Here is a 22,215-nt window from a genome sequence, read left to right as displayed (position 1 = left end):
TATAGCAATTTAGTCTCATATGATGGCTAGCTGGCTTCTTACTCTTAGAGAATTTGCTCCAACTTGTCAATAAAGTCAAGTATCACTAATTGCTGTTTAAGTGAAACTTAAAGCTTTGAGTTCCTGGACTCAGTTTAGGTAGGAAATTGTCAGTTTCAGCCAACAAAGTCAACATTTTTCTTAGAAAACTAATTCTGTTCAGCCCCTTTCCCTCCAAAGGAAGATATTTATCGTCTACTTTAGAAGTAAACGTTTAACCAAGTGTTTGTGGAGTAATATTTCTTTCTTTTTTTTGTGTGTGGGGGGTCCGGTTGTGGGGCCTGAACTCTGGTCCTGGGCACTGTCCCTCAGCTCTTCAGCTCAAGGCTAGGGCTCTACCACTTGAGCCACAGTGCCACTTCCGGCTTTTTCCTTTTTGCTTATGTGGTGCTGAGGAATCGAACCCAGGACCTTATGCATGCAAGGCAAGCGCTGTACCACTGAGCCACCTTCCCAGCATTTCCAAGTACTTTAAATAGCGAAACAATGATAAAATTGCAAACATATATAAATCACTATACTCCCCTGCTTATATTCATCCTTATACCTTATAAAATCCACACTACTTTTACTGAGCTCATCCTATTTCTTAGAATTGTTGCTTGGGCATGGATCTTTGTTTTGGGGAAGCAAAAGAGATCTATGCACTCCTACCTCCAGTAGTCATTTCTAACACCTCAGTGAAACAACTATGGTACATTTTGAATGCTGGAGACTTCTTTTATGTTTCCATATGTTTTGTGTGTGTGTGTGTGTGTGTGTGTGTGTGTGTGTGTGTGTTTAATACAAACATACATTTTTTTTTAATTTTAGGAAATCTCACAGAATTGCTCAAGTGGCCTTGAACTCTTAATTCTCTTACCTCAGCCTCTCCAGTAGTTGGGATTTCAGGTGTGTGGCACCATGCCTAGACCCCATCTTGAGTTTTAATTTTTGAGAGCCAGAGATACATTAAATATCACATTTCATGTGATCATCTCTATTGCACATGAATTGGCAGTAGGAGACAAACTACATTCTTTTAACTTGAAAGCTATATTTTAAATTGAAAATAAGACATTTATTTTAAATTGAAAATAAGACAGTTATTTATTTTAAATTGAAAATAAGACAGTTATTGACTGTTTTGGTTATATAATTTTGACTATTCCTTCCTGTATTCTTAGTTCTTCATTAATATGGGTAGATTTTTTTTAAGTGGCATAGATTTGCTCTGATATTTCAGTGAGGTGATTAGGAACAGTATGATAGAAAGTGTAGAAACAGGAAAGTTATAAAAGAGAGTTGATGGAAATAAAGGGGTAGGGGATATAGTTCAGAGGAAGATACTTCTGTAGAAGGTATAGGTCCTGGGGTTGATCCCCAGTACAACACAAAAAAGAAGGAAAGAAGGAAGCAAGGCAAGGAAGGAAGGAAGGAAGGGAGGGAGGGAAAGAAAGAAAGAACAGAAAAGGGAAGAAAGAAAAGAAAGAAAGAAAGAAAGAAGGAAAGAAAGAAAAAGAAAGAAAGGGAGGAAGGAAGGAAGGAGGAGATAAGAAGGCAAGAGCAGGAGGTACTCATTTTTATTTTTTAAATGAAAGTAGTTGAAGAAAATGAAGCAGCCACAGAGCCATCCTGCTGTTGAGAACTGTAATTGCAAATTACTTTGGTATAATCCTCATCTTTATGAACCTATTATACAATTGAATATTTATTGTGAATTATCCAAAATAACTTACAATTTTTAATAAAGCAAGGAAACCATTTACACAGTGTCTACAGAGTTTTATTTGGTTAGATGCAGTGACACATGCCTATAATCCTAACAACTCAGGATGGTGGTTCATCCTGAATGGGAGGATGGGAGGATTTTATTCTTTGATGGGCATTGAAATACTCTTCCAATGTATACATAGGCCAAATTTTCTTTCCGTTTTCCCTCCCTTCCTTCCTGCTTCCCTCCCTCTTTCACTCTTTCTTCTTTCCTTCCTTCCTTCCTTCCTTCCTTCCTTCCTTCCTTCCTTCCTTCCTTCCTTCCTTCCTTCCTTCCTTCCTTCCTTCCTTCCTTCTTCTCTCTCTCTCTGTCACTGTTGATCATGGGATGGGCATGGGGTTTGAACTTAGGGCCTGGGTACTTCCCTTGAACTTTTTTGCGCAAGGCTGGCATTCTACCACTTTGTGTCACAAGGCCACTTCCAGTTTTCTGTTGGTTAATTGGAGATGAGTCTCATAGACTTTTTTACCCTCACTGTCTTTAAACTATGATTCTCATATCTCAGCCTCCTGAGTAGCTAGGATTACAGGTGCCCAGCAGGCCATATTTTCTTTACCTATCCATCTCTACTGGAAAACATTTATGTTGCTTGCATATCTTGTCTATTGTTTGTACTGCTGGAATAAACTAGAGGGTAGATGAACTCACTAGCCGTGATTTTAGCCTTTGTATGTCCCATACCTGTTAACATTCTTTAAAAAAAACACAAAAAGCTTTCAATCATATGCAAATACTGGCCCTTAATGAAAAAAGTAATGAACTCCTTTTCCCTAAAGATTTATTATAATTTATACAGAGTTCAGAATTGTGTGTGTCGGGGGGCCAAGTCTGGCCTTGAATTTATAATCTTACCTGACCCAGCCTCTTGACTGTTGGGATTACAGGTAAGAAGCATTATGACTGATGAAGTTCAGAATTTAAATACAAGCCATTATATTGAAGTTTTGAAGACACTGGTTCTTAATGGGAATATTAGACTACTATAACCTCCCAAGTAACTGAAGAGTAGCATAAATATCTCTACTGGCACTCACTTAAAAATATCTTTAAGACAGGCGCCAGTGGCTCACACCTGTAATCCTAGCTACTCAGGAGGCTGAGATCTGAGGATTGGGGTTCAAAGCCAGCCAGGGCAGGAAAGTCTGTGAGACTCTTGTCTCCAATAAACCATCAGAAAATTGGTAGTTGTGCTGTTGCTCAAGTGGTAGAACACTAGCCTTGAGCTGAATAGCTGAGGGATAGCGCTCAGGCCCAGAGTTCAAGCCCCATCACTGACATACCAAAAAACAAACAAACGAAAAACCCAAAACACAATTATCTTTAAGTAGTTGTATAAATTTAGTTGTATGAATTGATATATCCCTAATATATCAACTTGTCTAATTTGAAAAATAGTTAAAACAAAGAAGTTTCAATTAACATGTCACAGAGCCTGCTTTACTGGATTTTGTTGCTTAGTGACATATATAAATGAAGGGTACAGTTTGATTCTGAGTCCCCTTTATGCTGATAGACGCCATCATTTTATTTCATAAATTCTATTTCAGAAGATCTTAAGTGCATATTAAAGTTTGCAAATATGAGAAACACTTTTGTACAAGATTGATCACACACACAAAAAAAATTCTGCACCCATAATAGTTGCATGGCACAAAACAGTTCAGCTTCAAGGCCACATAGTATAGTGTCTATAATGCTACCTTAGGGTTAGTTTAAAGCACAGTTTGTACTTTTAGCAATGAAAATCTAAGTATAGTGATGGTCAATCTGATTTGTGTGTGTGTGGTGCTGTCTCAGAAGGGCCTTGTACATGCCAGGCCAGTGTTCTACTATTGAGCTAAATTCCCAGCCCACTTAGTCTGAGTTTAAAATTTTAATTAATTAATTAATTTTTTACAGATCCAATCCATCTGTGGAACTTATAAACATCTTTTAGAAGTGGAGTCATTTTCTGTACAATGAAGTCAACAACTTTATTTAAGCAAGTGTTTGCATGGTTCTGACTCATCTGCAATGGTTCACGAAGCTTGAGATCTGAGAATACAGGGATTTCAGTGATGACAATATGACTAATAGCAAAGGAAGATCTATTACTAATAAAACAAGTGATGGTCCAAGTAGCGGAGGAAGTTTGGTAGATTGGACTTTAAACTTAAATACAATTCAGTCTGATAAGTTCTTAAACTTAGTGTTGAGTATGGTCCCAGTAATTTACCAGAAAAACCAGGAAGATAGGCACAAAAGAACAAATGGCATTTGGCAAGATGGATTATCAAATGCAGCACCAACTTTGAGTAACAGATCTGAGCAGCACATGGAGTATCACAGTTTCTCTGAGCAGACTTACCATGGCAATAATGGGCATACACCTTCAAGCTGTAACCAGAAGTATGATGACTATGCCAACTACAATTACTGTGATGGAAGGGAGGCTTCTGAAAGTACTGCCATGCTACAGGAGGAAGATCTGTCTAGTGAGGGTGGTGAAGATGTCATTGTGGAAACAACTCCCAAGTTGCCAAAGGAATCCAGTGGCATCATGGCATTGCAGATTCTTGTGCCATTTTTGCTAGCTGGCTTTGGCACAGTTTCGGCTGGCATGGTTTTGGATATAGTTCAGGTGAGTTTATACCTTTAACTGCACTGCCTCTTTATCATTTCATTCCTGATCAAAATGCTTTATGGAGGTTTTGAATCCCAAACATTTTTTATTTTTGTGGAGTCAGGTCTAGACTCCAGGCTTGGTGCATGTTAAACAAGTGTTCGGCCACTGAGCTACATCTCCAGTTCTGTAAAGGTTTTTAGAATTTAAAATGAGTGTTTGATACTACATTGTATGTATATACCAAAATTCATTATTCTCATTGGTGTTCTAATAGATATCCTTTTAAGCATAGCTTTATGTATTTAACTGTTATTTTCACAGTTTCATAGATTAAAAACATGAAATGTCTGGGCATTAGAATATGAATATTTATTTCCAGTATTGGAGTTTGAATTCGGGATCTGGGTGATGTCCCTTAGCTTCTTTGCTCAAGGATTGAGCTCTACTACTTAAACCATAACTCCCTCTCTAGGCTTTTGCTGGTTAGTTAGAAATAAGAGTCTCCTGAATTTCCTGTCCAAGCTTGTTTCTAACTCTGATCCCCAGATCTCAGCCTCCTGAGTAGCTAGGATTACAGGCTTGAACTACTGGCACCTAGCTTAACACTGGATATTCGTGATCTTTTTCATTTTTTGCCAAACTGGAGGAACTATTATTATTTCTGAATAGAGGGTAAAGAGGTGGTTTATGCTTTTTCTTTCCACTAGATTTCCAGTTTCTTTCATTATTAAATTATCCCTTATGTGAGAAAAACTGTCTTTTCTATCAAAGTATATTGCTTTGACTTGGTGGCTTAGCTCTTTTTAGGAAAAGAGGAACTGCTTTGGGATAAGGAAGGATTTTTTTCTTGTCCTGTAGCTTGAACTCTGGGCCTGGGCAGCTGTCCCGGAGCTTCTTTTGCCCAAGGCAAGTGCTCTACCACTTGAGCCACAGCACCACTTCCAGCTTTTTCTGTGATTAATTGGAGATGAGTCTTTCCTGCTTTCCTGCTGGGACTGGCTTCAAACTATGATTTTCAGATCTCAACCTCTTGAGTAGCTAGGATTACAGGCATGAGCCACCACCTGGCAAGGTTTCGTCTTAAACTGGTTTCTTTTCAAGATGGAATTAAGACAAGCCCAAGACTGTTCAAGAAGTAGCAGAGGGTGTGGATATATTTTAAGATTACTTGTATACTGTTAACCTTATTTCAAAGTCAGTATGTATAAATTTATTTTACCCTATTCAAACTAACTAATCATGAGTAGATTTTGTGAACCTGAGCTCAACCAATCTGAGCAAAGGAGCAGAGCTTATTGTATTAGAGATAAATGGGGATGTGTGGGGGCAGCCTGCCTGCCTGCTCTTTGTGCTTGCTTGCCAGAGTTTTGGCTGATGGCGACCCTTCTGTAGAAGTAAATTTTGCCTTGCAGAGACAATTTTTGTGTGTGTGTCTATTGTTGTGACTCCAGTGATTCTTGGAGAGCATATTTACAACATTTAAGACAGGTGCAATGAACCATTATACATGGCTGAGCTCATGCTTCTAAAGTTGAATCATGTAAGTGTCTTAAACTGGTAACAGATAAAATATTTTCATGAATTATGTCTGGCATTTAATTTTAAAAATACTACATATCTCCTAGGTTCATTGTGAATATTAACTGAACTAGATCTAAAGAAACTGCCCAAGGCAATCAATGAGAGTGAGAGTTAGAGATTGTTAGCTTTTATTACACTTGCATCCATCATCATCATCATCATCATCATCATCATCATCATCATCATCCCTATCATCTCTACATATTGGGCTGTCTTCTAACCAAGATCTTTCCATCTTCACTTTCTGTGTTGCCTGGATTACAGGTATGGCAACTATGCCTGGCATTCTCCAATATTTTGTAAGGTACATCCTTAGTTGAGATGAACCTTGGAGGGATTTCCTTTGTGAATTCTTCATAGCAAGATTTTTTTTTTTTTGGTCAGTCTTGGGGCTTGAACTCTGGGCCTGGGCACTGTCCCTGAACTCTTCAGCTCAAGGCCAGCACTCTACCACTAGAGCCACGGTGCCACTTCCAGTTTTCTGGTGGTTAATTGGAGATAAGAGTCTCACAGAGTTTCCTGCCCAGGCTGGCTTTGAACAGTGAGCCTCAGATCTCAGCCTCCTGAGTAGCTAGGATTATAGGTGTGAGCTACTGGCACCTGGCCATAGCAAGATTTTTTTTTTTTTTGGTCTGTGTGGGGCTTGAACTCTGGGCCTGAGCACTATCCCTCATCTCTTCAGCTCAAGGCAAGCATTCTACCAATTGAGCCACAGCACCACTTCAGTTTTCTAGTGGTTTATTGGAGATAAGAGTCTCATGGACTTTCCTGCCCTGACTGGCTTTGAACCAGAGATCCTCAGATCTTAGTCTCCTGAGTAGCTAGGATTACAGGTGTGAGCCACTGGCACCCAGCTTCATAGCAAGACTTTAAAAAAGATTGTTCTGATAAGCATTTCCAAAGAATTTCTTTGAAACAAGTTGTTTTAGAAAAAACAGATTTTTTTTTCTCACCTGTCTTGGTGTTAGTGACTAGATATATACTCTTGTTACTTTTTTGGCATGAAGGTAATATGTTCATAAAGTTTCCTACTGAGACAATCACCTCTTATCATTTGTTAAAAATCACTTGTGTTATTAAGATATTACTATACTCTTTCAATTCATAGCGTACTTTCCTGTCTGTCACTCTCCTTGTTAAACCTCTAATGGCTAGACTTGGTGGAGATTATCTTCATTTTATAAACAAGGACATTAAGATCTGAAAGATAAGCTGGATTGCCTTGCTGGGTAGGCTCAGGTTTATGCCTAAAGGCACACATTTAATTTCCAGTTTGGAGTTATTTTCTTTATCCTGTATTCAGTACCCTCTTAGCCCTAAAATAGGAACCAGAACATGGGCCTATTTAGAATTCCTGAGGTCAACTCTAAGTCCTGGGGTTTGAATCCAGGGCCTTACTTACATTTGCTGGATAAGTGCTCTACCACTTGAGCCATACTGTCACCCTTTATTCTTTATTTATTTTGGGGATAAAGTTTCTCTTTTGTGGGCAGTCCTGCTTAGACCATGGTCCGCTTCCCCATGTAGCTGGGATGACAGGCACAGGACACCATACCCAGCTTTTGTTAGTTAAGATGGAGTCTCACCAATTTTTTGCTTAAGATGTCCTTGAACTTAAATCCTCCCAATCTCTGGTTTCTGAGTACCTGGAATTCAGGTATGTACCACCACCTAGCCTTAAGTTCTTTCTTTTGACTTTGGGAATGTCATTTAACCTTTCTGAATCTTTATTTCTTCATTTAGGAAATGAGGTAATAATATTAATGCCATTGTTGTAAGTAGTGTTGGAACTTATTCTAATCCAAATGATTTGGTTCCAGGTCCTGTGCTCTTAACCACTAGGTGTATTAACTGTTGCCTTTATAAAGTGATAGTTGGGAGTGGAGGTTCCTACCTGTAATCCTAGCACTAAGGAAACACAGACAGGGCATTGTAAATTTCAGCTGAGTTATATAGCAAGGCCCTGTCTCAAAAAAAAAAAAAAAAGTAAGTGCTGTTGAGTGCTGGTGACTCAAGCCTATAATCCTAGCTACCCAGGAGGCTGAGATATGAACATCACAGTTTGAAGTCCGCCCAGGCAGAAAACTCTGAGAAAGCCTTATCTCCATTAATCACAAAAAGCCAAAAGTAGAACTGATAGCTGAAGTGGTAAAGTGCTAAGTGTGATCAAAAGTAGCTCAGAGATAGTGCCCAGGCTTTGAGTTCAAGACACACACACACACACACATACACACACACACACACCTCAAGTAGTAAAGATGTAGCTCAGTGACAGAGTGCTTATAGCACTAGATTTGATCCACAGCATGACAGAAAAAGAGTTTAGGCTTATGTAGCATGTGAATGTAGAATGGCAACTGTCACTCCAACTGAGTCTTCTTGAGTAGCTGAGAGCTTCAGAGATCAAGAGATTGAGATGATACTAAATGTTCACTAGTTACCTGTGTAATCCTTCAAAACATGGATGCAAAGTTTGAAAAATAATTGTTTTAAAGAAATGTCTTTGTTTTGAGCATTAAAAAAAGACTGTCCAGGAAGTGGCGGTGTAGCTCAAGTGGTAGAGCGCTCGCCTTGAGCTGAAGAGCTGAGGGACAGCGCCCAGGCCCAGAGTTCAAGCCCCACGACCGACACACACAAAAAAAAGACTGTCTAACTTTTTTGTTTTCATGTTTTTACAGCATTGGGAAGTATTCAAAAATGTAACAGAAGTTTTCATTTTAGTTCCTGCTCTTCTTGGCCTCAAAGGGAACTTGGAAATGACATTGGCATCCAGATTATCCACGGCAGTAAGTTTTCTCTTAACTCAGTTTATGTATATCACTCATACTAGTCTCTCTTTAAGCAGAAGAGCTTGTGTCAGGAGCTTGTTTTCCTCTGTCTGAACCTGGGAGCTATGTTAAGCAGGTTTGACTCACAACATTCTGAAGCTCTCAAGGTTATAATCTGAGTTTCACAGGCTTTACTTTATCACCAGAGGGAGTAATATACTTGCCCCTTTTAATTCCAAGCATTCTAGCAATTACTGTCATGTTTAAGATATGGGGTGAGGCAGAAACTGAGATTTTCCTTGGTTCTATGGCTGGTAGAACCGTATTTAAACATTTTGTGATGTGAATGTAATACATGTTTACTGTGAAAACAAGAAAAGAGAAAAGGGGCTGGGAAGGTGGCTCAGTGGTAGAATGCTTGCCTTGAATGCATGAGGCCCTGGGTTTGATTCCTCAGCACCACATAAAAAAAGCCTGAAGTGGCGCTGTGGCTCAAATGGTAGAGCAATGCTAGTCTTGAGCTGAAGAGCTGAGGGGCAGCTCCCAGGCCCAAAGTTCAAGCCCCATGATCGACAAAAAAAAAAGAAAAGGTATAAGGAGTAAAATCTAAAACTACCTCTGCTTCTCTACCTACAAACAAATACTATTAATATTTGCTATTCTTTTTTCTTTATTGGCTGGGAATATAGCTCAATGATAGAATGCTTGCCTAGCATATGCAAGGTCCCAACTTTGACTCCCAGTACTTCCAAAAAAAAAAAAAAGATTCTCTGTACTTGACTATCTGGACTTATATATGTCCAGATAGTATGTCATAATGCATATGCATACTATGTACCCTAAAAGAACTGGAATCCTACATTTTCTTTTTTTATAATGTGTAATTCTGACTTCCAAATATATCATGTTTGCTTTTCTGTATCAATAAATGTAGGTCCATGTCATTTTTTTGGCTATGCACTTTTATATCATATAAAAATACCCTATTTAATTCATTATCTATTACTGAATATCTATCTATCTATTTATCTAGACTCTAATGTTCTGCTATTACAAACAATAATGTGATATATAGTTTTTATTTTTGGTGGCGGTACTAGAATTTGAACTCAAGGCCTCTCACTTGCTAGTAGGCACTCTATTCTGAGCCACACCTTTAGCCCTTTTACATACTTGTTATTTTGAAATAGGGTCTCTATTTTGCCTAGATACATGCCTTTATTTCAGTCCTTCTATTTTACTTATCCTGCTGTAGTTGAGATACCAGGCATGAGCTACATGCTCAGCTTCTTCCATTAAGACAGAGTCTTATGAACTTCTTTTTTGGCCTGGGCTGGCCTGCAACTACAATCATCCTGACTGTAGTTGACCTTAGCCTTCCGTAAAGGTAGGATGACAGGCATATACCACTAAACCCAGCTTTTGGTTGCCTCAAACTAGATCCTTTCAGTCTCAGCCCCCCCAAGTATCTAGGAGTGCAAGCATTGCACCTAGCTTATGATGAATATTCTTGTAAATACTTTTTTATTTATTTAGAATATATTATAGGATATATACTTTTAAATCTTTAGCTACATAAAGCTCTCACTCAAAAGGTTCAAGAGATTAACATGTTTAAAAATACTGCCTTTGTCAGTGTTCTGAGTTTGGTTTAGAAATGCAAAAGGGCATCATTATATCACCATAACACTCCTTTAGGATTCACCATTGTGGAAACAAATGATGGTAATAATAGTAAGCCGAGTATGAAAAGAAGCTTATACACTTGAAAGACCAAAGTGCTGGCTCAGATTTGTATGTTTGCTCCCTTTTTTGACATGAAAGAAGAATGATAGTAAACTGAGTATGGAAAGAAACTTATGTACTTGAAAGACTAAAGTTAGCTGGCACAGATTTGTATGTTTGTTCCCTTTTTTGACATGAGTTCCTGTGTGACTTGTGCATATCTACAGTAGCAGAAAGATGAAATTTTACTAGTAAAATTTCAGATGGCAGAATTTGGAGCTAACATAGCAGGTAGAAGTTTATGGGAGACTTTCATAAGAACGAACCCACCAATCTGAACATAGATTCTCAGCTGCAGAATTCTCCATAGATGCAAAAGATAGCCCCAAAGGGCTAGGTTAAAAATCAAGAATTGCTAGCCAGAAGAACCAGGTGGGGAGCTGAGCTGCTCTGCATTGTGGAAGAGAATCACATTGAGTGAAGAAGAGTCTATGGCCTGCTAGAAGGAATATTCAGAATTTTGGGAAGAACATTGACAGTATCCAGAGTCACTACAGCATGTTATTGACACTGTCAGTTTGTAACAAACTAATTAGACATGGAAAGAAACAAAGAAGTATCACCAAAAATCATGACTTATATCTAGCCAATGAGAAGGGACTTCCAGTGGGCCTGATGTTGAGTTTAACAGTAATTCCAAGCAACTGGTATAAATATATTCAAAGAACTAAAAGAAAATATATTCAGAGTTAAATCAATATTTTAACGAGCAAATTCATGGTGTCTCTGCAACCTATTGGCCTCTTTCTACTACTTTAATATTAATTTAAATTATTGCAAGCTTCACAGAAGTCTTCATCAGATCATGCCCTCTTCTATCTTATCATTTTACAATGGCTTGGTGTCTCTGGCTAAGCACCATTAGGTCAACTAATTGTATAAAAGTAGAACATCAAAAGTAGTGATGCTTCTCCCTCTCCAATTCTGAAAACACCTAATGAGTTCATATCATCCTAAATTACCAGACATAGAGTAGGTGGCACAGGTTTTACACAACAGGAGGCAAAAGTTGCCATAACCCCACTCCGATCTCAATGCACAACGTATAATACTTGTTCTCTCCCCCAAATTTAGGTCAATTTCTCTTTATTATTACATTTTAATTGGATCCTAAAATTATTTTACATTATACATTGTTTTAATTTGAAATCATTTTGTTAGGTTAAAAGGTTGCTCATTCAGAGACTTCTACATATGGAAGGGACATAGAGAATGTGATCTTCATTTATAATAGTTAGGTTTAACAGTTGAAAGTTATACTGCCAGTCTGGTTTAGCTCAGAAAACAGAGCCATGGTATATGCTGCAACTCTATGGAATTAAGTAGAGGAAATGAAGCTTACGCAGATGGGAGGGATGTTGCAGAAGACAAGACCAGTGGCTGGAGAGTCAGACAAATGACCTGAAGCTCTGGAACAGGGCTTGAGGCCTAACATGGTATACCTCTAGCAGAGGCTAGAGGCCTGTCCTGTCTGACTTCCTATAACAAGCAATGAGTTCTGCTATCTATGTCCTCCAATTTTTAAGAAAATTCCTGTCACTGACAGACTGCAGCCTCTAGCTGGAGAGGCAGACTATAGCACCAGGCCTTAGAAAAGGCTGGAGGTGATGGTATCAAGTAGATTCTGGCACAGCAGCATCCCTATGTCATACCATTCACTCCTTCTGCCACCCCACCTTCCTTGAGTTCTTCCTAGACCCTGTTTACTCATGAGCAATTCTGGAGTGTTGACTTCTTTTTTTGTTGTTGTTGGTGGTGGTGTGGGGCTTGAACTCTGGCCCGGGGCACTGTCCCTCAGCTCTTCAGCTCAAGGCTAGTGCTCTTGAGCCATAGTGCCACTTCCGGTTTTCTGGTGGTTGATTGGTGATAAGAGTCTGGCTTTGGTCTGGCTTTGAACTGTAATAATCAGATCTCAGCCTTCTGAGTAGCTAGGATTACAAGTGTGAGCCACCAACATCCAGCAGTGTTGACTTCTTATACTTTATGCAGTGGTTTATTGAATCATCTTAGATTGTTTCCTACAGCTATAGACATCTTCCTAAGAGTTATTTTAAAATAACACTAATTTTCCTGTGCCTGCTTAAGTTCTAAACCTAAAGCAGGTTCAGTTTTCAAATATTTCTTATACTTTATCACTCACTTGAGCAGAGCCCCAGACTATTAGAGCTACAATAATTTATTTTCAGGCTTAGAAAATAAATATATAAATAAGACTGCACAAACAATTACTCTGAGATAGTGAGAAATCTCACAATTTGCATTTATTGGATACTTTTTTTGGAGACTGCAGAACAAAATCTTTTTTCCAAGTTGAGAGAGAAAAGGTTGACACACCACTTACCCTGCTTGATTGAATAGTGTGCTCATGGGAAAAAAAAAACTACTCAGAAATAATAATCCTTATCTATCTGCTTCTTTTTACCCATTCATTTGTAAGCTTTTTTCCCCCTAACATTTGAAAATCCTCCATGGTAAAATAGATGAATAATTGAAATCCAACTCAGTATAAAATTTTTACTAATGAACATTTATTGCTTTCCAAGTGGCTGCATTAGAAACACTTGGCAGATTTAGATGTATACTTTTTGAATCCTAAAGTAGTTGAGAAATATGATGTTGTTCATAGAGCAACTGATTATGTGACTAATAATAGCCTCATTTTGGAGAATATTCTTCACTTTAGTGGAAATGTGTATACATTTTAATAGATGAGGTACATGATCAAAATTTATTTGTGAGCTGAATGTATTTTAGTTGCTAACAATTTTAGTCATGATTCAAATATAACTTATGTACAAATGACTGATTTGTTTATATCTTGTTTTCTGGTCAATAATTTTTCAAATTACATTAGTTATTTTATAACATGGAATTAAGTGCCAGCAGCTCAAGATTATATAATCACTTTTACTGGGCCTCAGTACACAAATTTGGCATGTTAGGATCATAGCTGATGATGTTAGTTCTAAAACAGCTCAGCATTGGGGGGGAGGGGGAAGGCTGGGAAGGGATGTGAAGGGTAAACCAAAGGAGGAGGCTGCAATGCTTGGTAAGAAATGTACGCATTATCCTGCCCATGTAATTGTAACCCCTCTGTACAGTATGTTCACAAATAAAAAATAAATAAATAAATTAAAAAAAAATAAAACAGCTCAGCATACATAGGGGTAATGGTAACAGATCCACTAGTTCCTGAAAGCTATTAAAGTGAAAAAAAGTTTCAGCCATGCTCAATACTAGATGCCAATCTGGTAATAAAGTAGGAATTATATTCAAAGTACAATTTTCACTTGTCAGATTTACTGAAGACTCATTTTATACTTTAAAACTTCATAGCCTATTTAAAAAGAGCAGATAGAATATAGATTACTAGATTCATGGAAATATCCTCTTTCACAGGTAAACATTGGGAAAATGGACTCACCAATTGAAAAGTGGAACCTAATAATTGGCAATTTGGCATTAAAGCAGGTAAGTAATGCAGTATTTCTTTATAGGTCTTAGTACTTCCTCTGGGAATGGAGTAAATTTTAGTGCTATGAAGTTTACCATTTACTTATTTTAAGAGACACAAAAATACCTCAAAAAGTGATAATATCAGGTGGGTGCTAGTGGCTCATGCCTATAGTCCTAGCTTCTTAGGAGACTGAGATCTGAAGATCACAGTTCAAAGCCTACCCAGGTAGAAAAGTACCTATGAGACTCTTTTTTTTGGGGGGGGGAGTCCGGTCGTGGGGCCTGAGCTCTGGGCCTGGGCGCTGTCCCTCAGCTCTTTAGCTCAAGGCTAGCACTCTACCACTTGAGCCACAGTGCCACTTCTGGCTTTTTTTTTCTGCTTATGTGGTGCTGAGGAATTGAACCCAAGGCCTCATGCATGCAAGGCAAGCGTTCTACCACTGAGCCACCTTCCCAGCCCCCTATAAGACTCTTATCTCCAATTAGCCACTCAAAAACCAGAAGTGGCACTGTGGTTTATAGTGGTAGAGCATTAACCTTCAGCAAAAGAGGTTAGGGACATCTCCAGGCCCTGGAGCAAGCCCCACAACCAACTGAAAAAAAAAAACGATGATATCAATGGATACATCTGACCTCGGAAAGTTACCATATTTCTAGAAACTGGTCAAATTCTTCCAAACATGAAAAAATACACTCTATAATATAGAAAAATATATATAATACTTCATAACTATAACGTAACCCAGAATTTTTGTTAATATTTATACAAACAGCTGTTTAACATCTTATTGTTTAGGTGCTATCTTATTACTTTTATGATATTTTTTTATTTTAAAACAGAGTTGGACTTAAGTGGTCCTCCTGCCTAAGCCTTACAAGTCTAGAACGATAGGCATGCACTGCTATGTCCCACTTATTTTTTTTTTGAAATATATTGTTTAGTTAAACTGAGCTCGGTTGATATATTTTGGCCAGCCATTTGTTTTTCCTTAATTGTTAAGTTATTAATGTTAATGTAAATGAATACATTCAGTTACTGATTACATATGAACCCAGCCATGAATTTTATATAATCAGTGTCACTTTCTAGTCTCAGGATCTCAGGTGAATATCTCTTCAGCCCTCTTCCATACTCTCCCAGCTCTAAGCTCAACACTGCTGCTACCTTCTGTGCTTACCTACCTAATAATGTGAGCTTAGGGAAAGTTAGATAGATATTAAACTGAGAGATAGTTGTAGGAATATACTCTCATATAATGCATTTCAAAGATACATCCATGCAAATGATTTTAAGATTGCGGGGTTGGAAATAACAAGGGCTAGGATCTAATCTCTGCTCCAACATTACCACCTCTATAACTTTTACCAGTTTACATGACCTTTTTGGGCTTTATTTTCATCTTTTAGGTCATAGTATCATTTTAAAGAAGACTTAGTATCCTTTTAGTTTAAACTTATTTGAACATATGTAGAGGTGATCATCAAAACATCTGATAACTGAATTAGGGATGTAGCTCAGTGGTAGAGTACTTGCCTAGGGTGCAAATAGTCCTGAGTTCAATTCCCACCATCACACAAAACCAAAAGAAGACAAGACTAAAACCAGACAAATCTTCCTCCCACTAGAGTACTATATATGATACATACAATTTTTGAAAATATATTTAATTGTATTCTTTAACTACCTTCAACTCTTTAATGAGAATTGTAACTCATAGTTAAAACTATGTTTTAAGTATAAAAATGTCCATCAAATTATTCTAGCAATTAACATCTCAGCTTCTAATAGTCCTAGCACCCCCCCTTACCTGGTTATATTCTCAACCTTGTTGGTCTGCATGATCACAAGAGAGGGATTTGCTGGTCCTAGCTGCTGCAGTTGAGTGCCTGTGTCTGCCTCACTCCCACAAGAGTATATAAAAACTGGGAGCCCCAAGCAGCAACCTCAAGACATCACTGGTGCCTGCTGGTGAGGTGGTAATTGGTTGGAGCCATTACCAGTGGACAAAAGCAAGGAGAGAAGGTGGAGGGGTGGGTGGAGCAGGGAAAAGGTTATTCTCTTCCAGAGAAGTTACCTACTAAAATTGTGAACAAGACGTGTTGGATGTTTACTAAAATAATATTACTAGATCTTTTCCCATACTTGCCGGCAGCAAATCAGGGCAGTTTGGGAGCCCACTGTCTGAAGTAATGTTAATCCTCAAATATAGCTTCTTAAAAAGGTGATGCAGCGCAGTTACTATACGTACTTTCTCCTGACTTCTTGTATGTAATGCTTGCATAATATGTTTTACAGATTACTAATTGGTTTGGATTTTGTCAAAATATTTCCAGGTTCAGGCAACAGTGGTTGGGTTCCTAGCAGCAGTGGCAGCGATTGTGCTGGGCTGGATTCCAGAGGGGAAATACTACCTCAGTCACTCCATCCTTCTGTGCTCCAGCAGCGTGGCGACCGCCTTCATTGCATCCCTTCTGCAGGGTGAGCAAATAAATGACTCACGGCTGATCTTCCTCCATGATAATTACTTCTATTTAACTGGTACTTCTTCCTGACCAAAAATGGCAGGAAAACAATGCTATTGCAAACTTTCAAATCGTATTTCAGATACATTTTCATATTATTATTTATGCTGGAAACAGGCTTTTTGAGACTGGCTTCTGGCTTTAGGCACTCAAGTATAGTTTCCAAATAAGATCAGGGAATTTGACTCTGTAAGTTAAATTCCTTCAGAACCTTCTTCCTGGAAATCATGTAGGGTACTTATTGGCTTGTCACTTGAGTACTAAGTGTAATAATAATAATATCTCTCTATGAAACAACTTTAAAGTCTCAACTTTTCAGATTTTTTGTTATTTTTTAAATTTTTTTTATTTTTTTTTTATTTCAGATTTTTTTTTTTTTTTTTGCCAGTCGTGGGGCCTGAATTCTAGGCCTGGGCACTGTCCCTCAGCTCTTCAGCTCAAGGCTAGTGCTCTAACACACGTGAGTCACAGCACCACTTCTGGCTTTTTTCTGCTTATGTGGTGCTGGGGAATCAAACCCAGGGCCTCATGTATGCAAGGCAAGCACTCTACCACTGAACCACCTTCCTAGCCCCTAAAGTCTCAAGTCTCAATGAACAAATAAACCATAACCTTCCTCAGATCAAACCAGTTAAATACCTTCCTTGTTTCTGTGGCATTACAAATATAGCATATTGTTGGCTATAATGATAAAGAATAGAAGCTTTAAAAACGGTTTGCATTCAAACTTCTCAGCTAGGTTATTCCTCGCTCCCCTGTATGAACTTATCAGCTAGATTATTCCTCTTCTCCCAAAACTGTTTCTTTTTTGGGGTCAGGGCTCAATATGAAACCCAGGCTGGCCTTGAACTCACTGTCTTTCTACCTTAAGACTCCTAAATGCTAAGAGATGTAAGCCACCACACTTGACTATCTTCCTTCCTTCCTTCCTCCCTCCCTCCCTCCCTCCCTCCCTCCCTTTCCCCTCAGCCTCCTGCGTAGCTAGGATTATAAGTATCAGCTACCTGGTACCTTATGGTGACCTTCTAATTATTACAAATGAGGGAAATCATGCAGCCTATGTTTCTTTGGGTCAGGCTTACTTCTCTTAATATCATATTTATGACAAAGTTTCATACTTTAAGTAATGTGTATTTTAGTTTTATGATAACTTGAGCTTTTTGATCATCTTAATTTATGTACACTTTGTAGGTGAGACAACTGATACAAACAAGTAAGATGACATATCCAATTTCATCAGCTTGTTTGTAGCAGATTCAGAACTAAAATCCAAGTCTCCTCCCATACAGCTTTTTCTAACAGGCCTTGATCCTTGCAAAGCTTGCTTCCAGCTATGGCATTGTTATAGGAATACATCCTATATGGGTCCTGGTACTGGGGTTAAACTCAGGGTATTTCCTTGTCTGTTGCTCTACCATTGGCACTATGCTTCCAGCCCTGCTCTTTGCTTGTTAAGTGGAGATATTGTCTAGTGAACTTTTTTAACTAGGCTAGCTTCAAATCGTGGTCCTATGTATTTCATTGTCCGAGTATCTAGAAGTATAGGTATGAACCACTGACACCTAGCTCTACATAGATCTTTAAATGTATTCATTTGGAAAATAACATTTTTCTATAATTATATTTTGTTAGCTTACTGTTGGAATTTAAAAACTTTTCTGCCATTCTAGCTTCTTTTTTTCCCTTTGTTTTATTTATTTATTTTTGTTGGTCGCGGGGCTTGAACTCTGGGCCTGGGCACTGTCCCTCAGCTCTTTAGCTCAAGGCTAGTGCTCTAACACTTGAGCCACAGCACCACTTCCAGTTTTTTTTTTGCTTATGTGGTGCTGAGGAATCGAACCCAGGGCCTCATGCATACAAGGCAAGCACTCTATCACTGAGCCACCTTCCCAGCCCTCCTCTTTGTTTTAATGGTACTATGAATAAAGTAAGCCAAATGATAAAAACTTTCCAGAATACAAGATGTGAGGACATTATTTGATGTAATAGAAAAATTAATCTTTTGCAGATTTGGCTTTGTTGGTTAGAGTGAACAAAACCAAACCAAACATAATACACTGGTCTAGAGTGACAAACTGTGTGACTTTAAGCAAGAATTCAAGCACTACTCCCCAAGATCTGTTTTATTATCCATAAACTGAGTATGCTGGGATAAAAAACATTTATGGTAATTTTTCTTCTCAAAGTCTGGTGACCTTTTTCACAGGTATATTTTGTTGACTTATAGTTAGCATATGAATTAAACATTTAAATTTTTTAATGTGCTAACTATGAGTTTGACTGTAGATATTATCATTTTCTCCTATTTGATTCAAAAAATTAAACATCAAAAATGATTGTTGATATTATCATTTTCTCCTATTTGTATGATTCAAAAAATTAAGGATCCAAAAGCTTAAGTACATAATTACATTTTTCTCTTCTCTTGCAAATTTATAGACTGAAATTTTATAGACTATCTTTCACAAAGACTATTTGTTGTGTTCAGGCCTCTAGTGCTCAAAATTTAATTACTTATTGTTTCTTAATACTTTAATACCTTAAAAATAAAGCAAGAATTTCTTTTTTTTTGGTGGGGGGGTCCGGTCGTGGGGCCTGAACTCTGGGCCTGGGCGCTGTCCCTCAGCTCTTCAGCTCAAGGCTGGCACTCTACCACTTGTGCCATAGTACCACTTCTGGCTTTTTTTTTCTGCTTATGTGGTGCTGAGGAGTCGAACCCAGGGCCTCATTAAAGCAAGAATTTCTATGCTACATGTGAACAAGTACATTTTTATTGGTCTTCTCAGTTACTATGTGCATAAATAAAACTCACCTTACATTGATATTTTTATGCCTTACCTGAAGGTTAAATGTAAATCTTTGAGCTTGATACATGTATATTTGCATCTAATGTAGTGTGTATATGCTAAATTCAGAATTTTAGTTTTAATGTAATTTTATAGTAGCTTTTACATTATACATGAAACACTGAACTTCTCAAATCTTCCATTTTCTTGCCTTGGACTTTGTGGAAGGGCATCTTGCCAAAGCATTACAGTAAAAAGTGTTCTGTTTGCTTAATCAGCTTCTCTGAGCTGAATAACTAGAATTGACATGCTGTTTGTTTAGTCTATGTATTTCACTTTTGGGGGGAGTGATTTTCTGAATCATAACATTAAAAGTAATAAACCATATTTCTTTTAGGGATAATAATGGTTGGAGTTATCGTTGGCTCAAAGAAGACTGGTATCAATCCGGATAATGTTGCTACACCCATTGCTGCTAGTTTTGGAGACCTTATAACTCTTGCCATCTTAGCTTGGATAAGTCAGGGTTTGTACTCATGTCTTGGTAAGTTGGCTTTAAATTATAATTTTTATTCAGAATCTCTTTAAATAAATATTATTGCAGCAATGTTATGGATTCCATTTACCAATGAGCTTTTTCTCCCTAGCCAGAAACTGATACCAATAAGTAGCCTCATGACAATTAACAAAAGGGAAAAATAACACCATATAAATGATCCTAAATGCTGTGTGAGGTTGGACTTATTATGTGTATAATTCCTGATGAATACAGATAGAGTATTTATAGAGTCTAATGAATTGCTTTAATGCAAATTTGTTTTGTGGGACTGCTATCAATGACACATGAATATAATTGTGATTTCGATTGTGCTTTCAGTTTTTTAGATGGCAAAAAAGAAAAAGAAAACAAGTCCATAGTAATACAGGGGAAAAAACAGAGTTTACAAGCCAAGCCAAAAGCAAACATCTATTCATATTTTTACATATTTCTATAAGTTCTATACAGGTATATGGAATGAATACTTAGTTTGAAGAAGAGTCTCAAATATGTGTTCTTGAAACATATCTGAAAAGGTTCTATTTGACATCCTAAATCCCATGATTTTCTACAACTTTTGGAGATGTCAAGGGAAGCTTTAGTTAGTGTATAAAATTGCCTTAAACTATTTAATTTGTTACTTAAAGACACTATTCAGTAAGACTTGAAGTACATGTTCAGGGAACCCTTTTCTCATTGGGAAGATAAAGATGTATTCACTTGAGGTAAAGTACAGCACTGTAAGTGGTAATGACCTAAATATAGGATCTTGTCACCATAGTATCCAGGCTAATGCTCAACTCCCTTTTTTCCTTCTCAAAATGAGAGTTACATTTTTGAAGAGATAATTTTAAATCTGCTATAATCTTTATTTTGGGAGTAATAAACTGATTTTTCCTTCTCTAAATTACTATATAATTTAGGTTTGGATGTTGAAGTGTTATGGGAATTGAAATATTAGCTTATGACTAGTCAGCTAATGAGGCTTTTTCTTATTTTGTTTTGTTTTATTTTTTTGTTGGTTGTGGGGCTTGAACTCTGGGCCTGAGCGCTGTCCCTCAGCTCTTCAGCTCAAAGCAAGCACTCTACCACTTGAGCTACAGCACCGCTTTGAAGCTTTTCTTATACTTATTCCATTCACCACTCAAAGGTGGACGGACAACTGAAGAACAGGCTGTGGACTGAACTAGAGAAGAATTCCTGTCAGGCATGCTCACTGCTGCTTTCCCTAGCCTTTCTAGTTAGATAAGTCTTTCCTACTATGAGGAAGAGCTAAAAAGAAGAAAGGGGAAGAGGAAAAGGTTTTCCCCAACATTATTAAGAAAATAGAAATACAGAAATTGTGTGGATCTGTCAAAGAACATTAAAGTAGGAGGTGGGAACTGGCTGGGTGTAGTAGCTTATACCTATAACCCCAGCTTCTTGGGAAGTAGAAATGTGGAACACTTGAGTTCAAGTCCTACCAGAGCAAAAAATTAGTGAGATCTCCATCCTCAACACAAGTTTGGTTTGGGCGCACACATCTGGTCTCAGCTCCACAGGAAACATAAATAGGAGGAGTGAGATTCAAGCCTATCTGTTTATAAACATTGAAAACCTATCTTCCAAATAACTAAAAAACAAAAGAAGCTGAGAGTATATCTTAAATGGTAGCACACTTACCTAGAAAATATGAGGATATGAGTTCAATCTCTAGTAACATTACCCCCAAAAAAGAAAGAAAAGGAAACAAAAGAAATGGAAAGTTGGTGGCGGTTTGGGAATAAGTTCCTTGTGTACCTAAAATTCAAGAAAGTACTGTATATTTTTTACAGATTTGGGTACTTAATTATTATTAAGTTATTTGTAAAGCATTTCTCAATTGTTTGGTAAATACCAAAGCATCTCAGCAGTTGAAAACACAGTAGTTAAGAAAGAGTATGTCACTGAAGAATGTTACTATAAATAAATATGACAATTGTTATAATGATATAGGCTGTGTACTATAAAAATCCAGAAGACAGATCAAATGTGACTGATATTTAAATTTTTATTTTTTATGTTTTATAAATGATGAACTCTTATAAAAGTCTTCATTATAATATATTGTCTAAAACTTTTAATATTTGCAGCATTACATAGTGATGTATTAATACTTCAACTGGATCAAGGAATAAAGTAAAATGGAATGTTAGGATAATTTTGAAAAATAGTATTATTAAATATTTGTTTTGTTTTGTTTTGTTTTTTGCCAGTCATGGGGCCTGACCTCTGGGCCTGGGCACTGTCCCTCAGCTCTTCAGGTCAAGGCTAGCACTCTACCATTTGAGCCACAGCACCACTTCTGGCTTTTTCTGCTTATGTGGTGCTGAGGAATCGAACCCAGGGCCTCATGCATGCAA

At 37.6% G+C, this 22,215-nt stretch overlaps 1 protein-coding gene across 1 annotated transcript in view; it reads left to right on the top strand.

Annotated features, from left to right (window-relative positions):
- Window positions 1-3,776: 3,776 nt before the first annotated feature.
- The window catches only part of Slc41a2 (solute carrier family 41 (magnesium transporter), member 2), a 63,881-nt gene continuing 45,442 nt past the window's right edge, over window positions 3,777-22,215 (top strand). Inside the window, exons 1-5 of the mRNA XM_013020017.1 lie at window positions 3,777-4,412; window positions 8,657-8,764; window positions 13,931-14,002; window positions 16,322-16,466; window positions 19,694-19,840. Coding sequence (XP_012875471.1) covers window positions 3,858-4,412; window positions 8,657-8,764; window positions 13,931-14,002; window positions 16,322-16,466; window positions 19,694-19,840 — 1,027 coding nt within the window. The 5' untranslated portion in view covers window positions 3,777-3,857. The remainder of the gene's footprint in view (window positions 4,413-8,656; window positions 8,765-13,930; window positions 14,003-16,321; window positions 16,467-19,693; window positions 19,841-22,215) is intronic.

This window comes from Dipodomys ordii, unplaced genomic scaffold, assembly GCF_000151885.1.
Source record: "Dipodomys ordii isolate 6190 unplaced genomic scaffold, Dord_2.0 Scaffold3, whole genome shotgun sequence".
Lineage (NCBI taxonomy): Eukaryota > Metazoa > Chordata > Mammalia > Rodentia > Heteromyidae > Dipodomys > Dipodomys ordii.
Note: the sequence above shows the minus strand (reverse complement) of the source record. Positions and strands in the feature narration are given on the sequence as shown.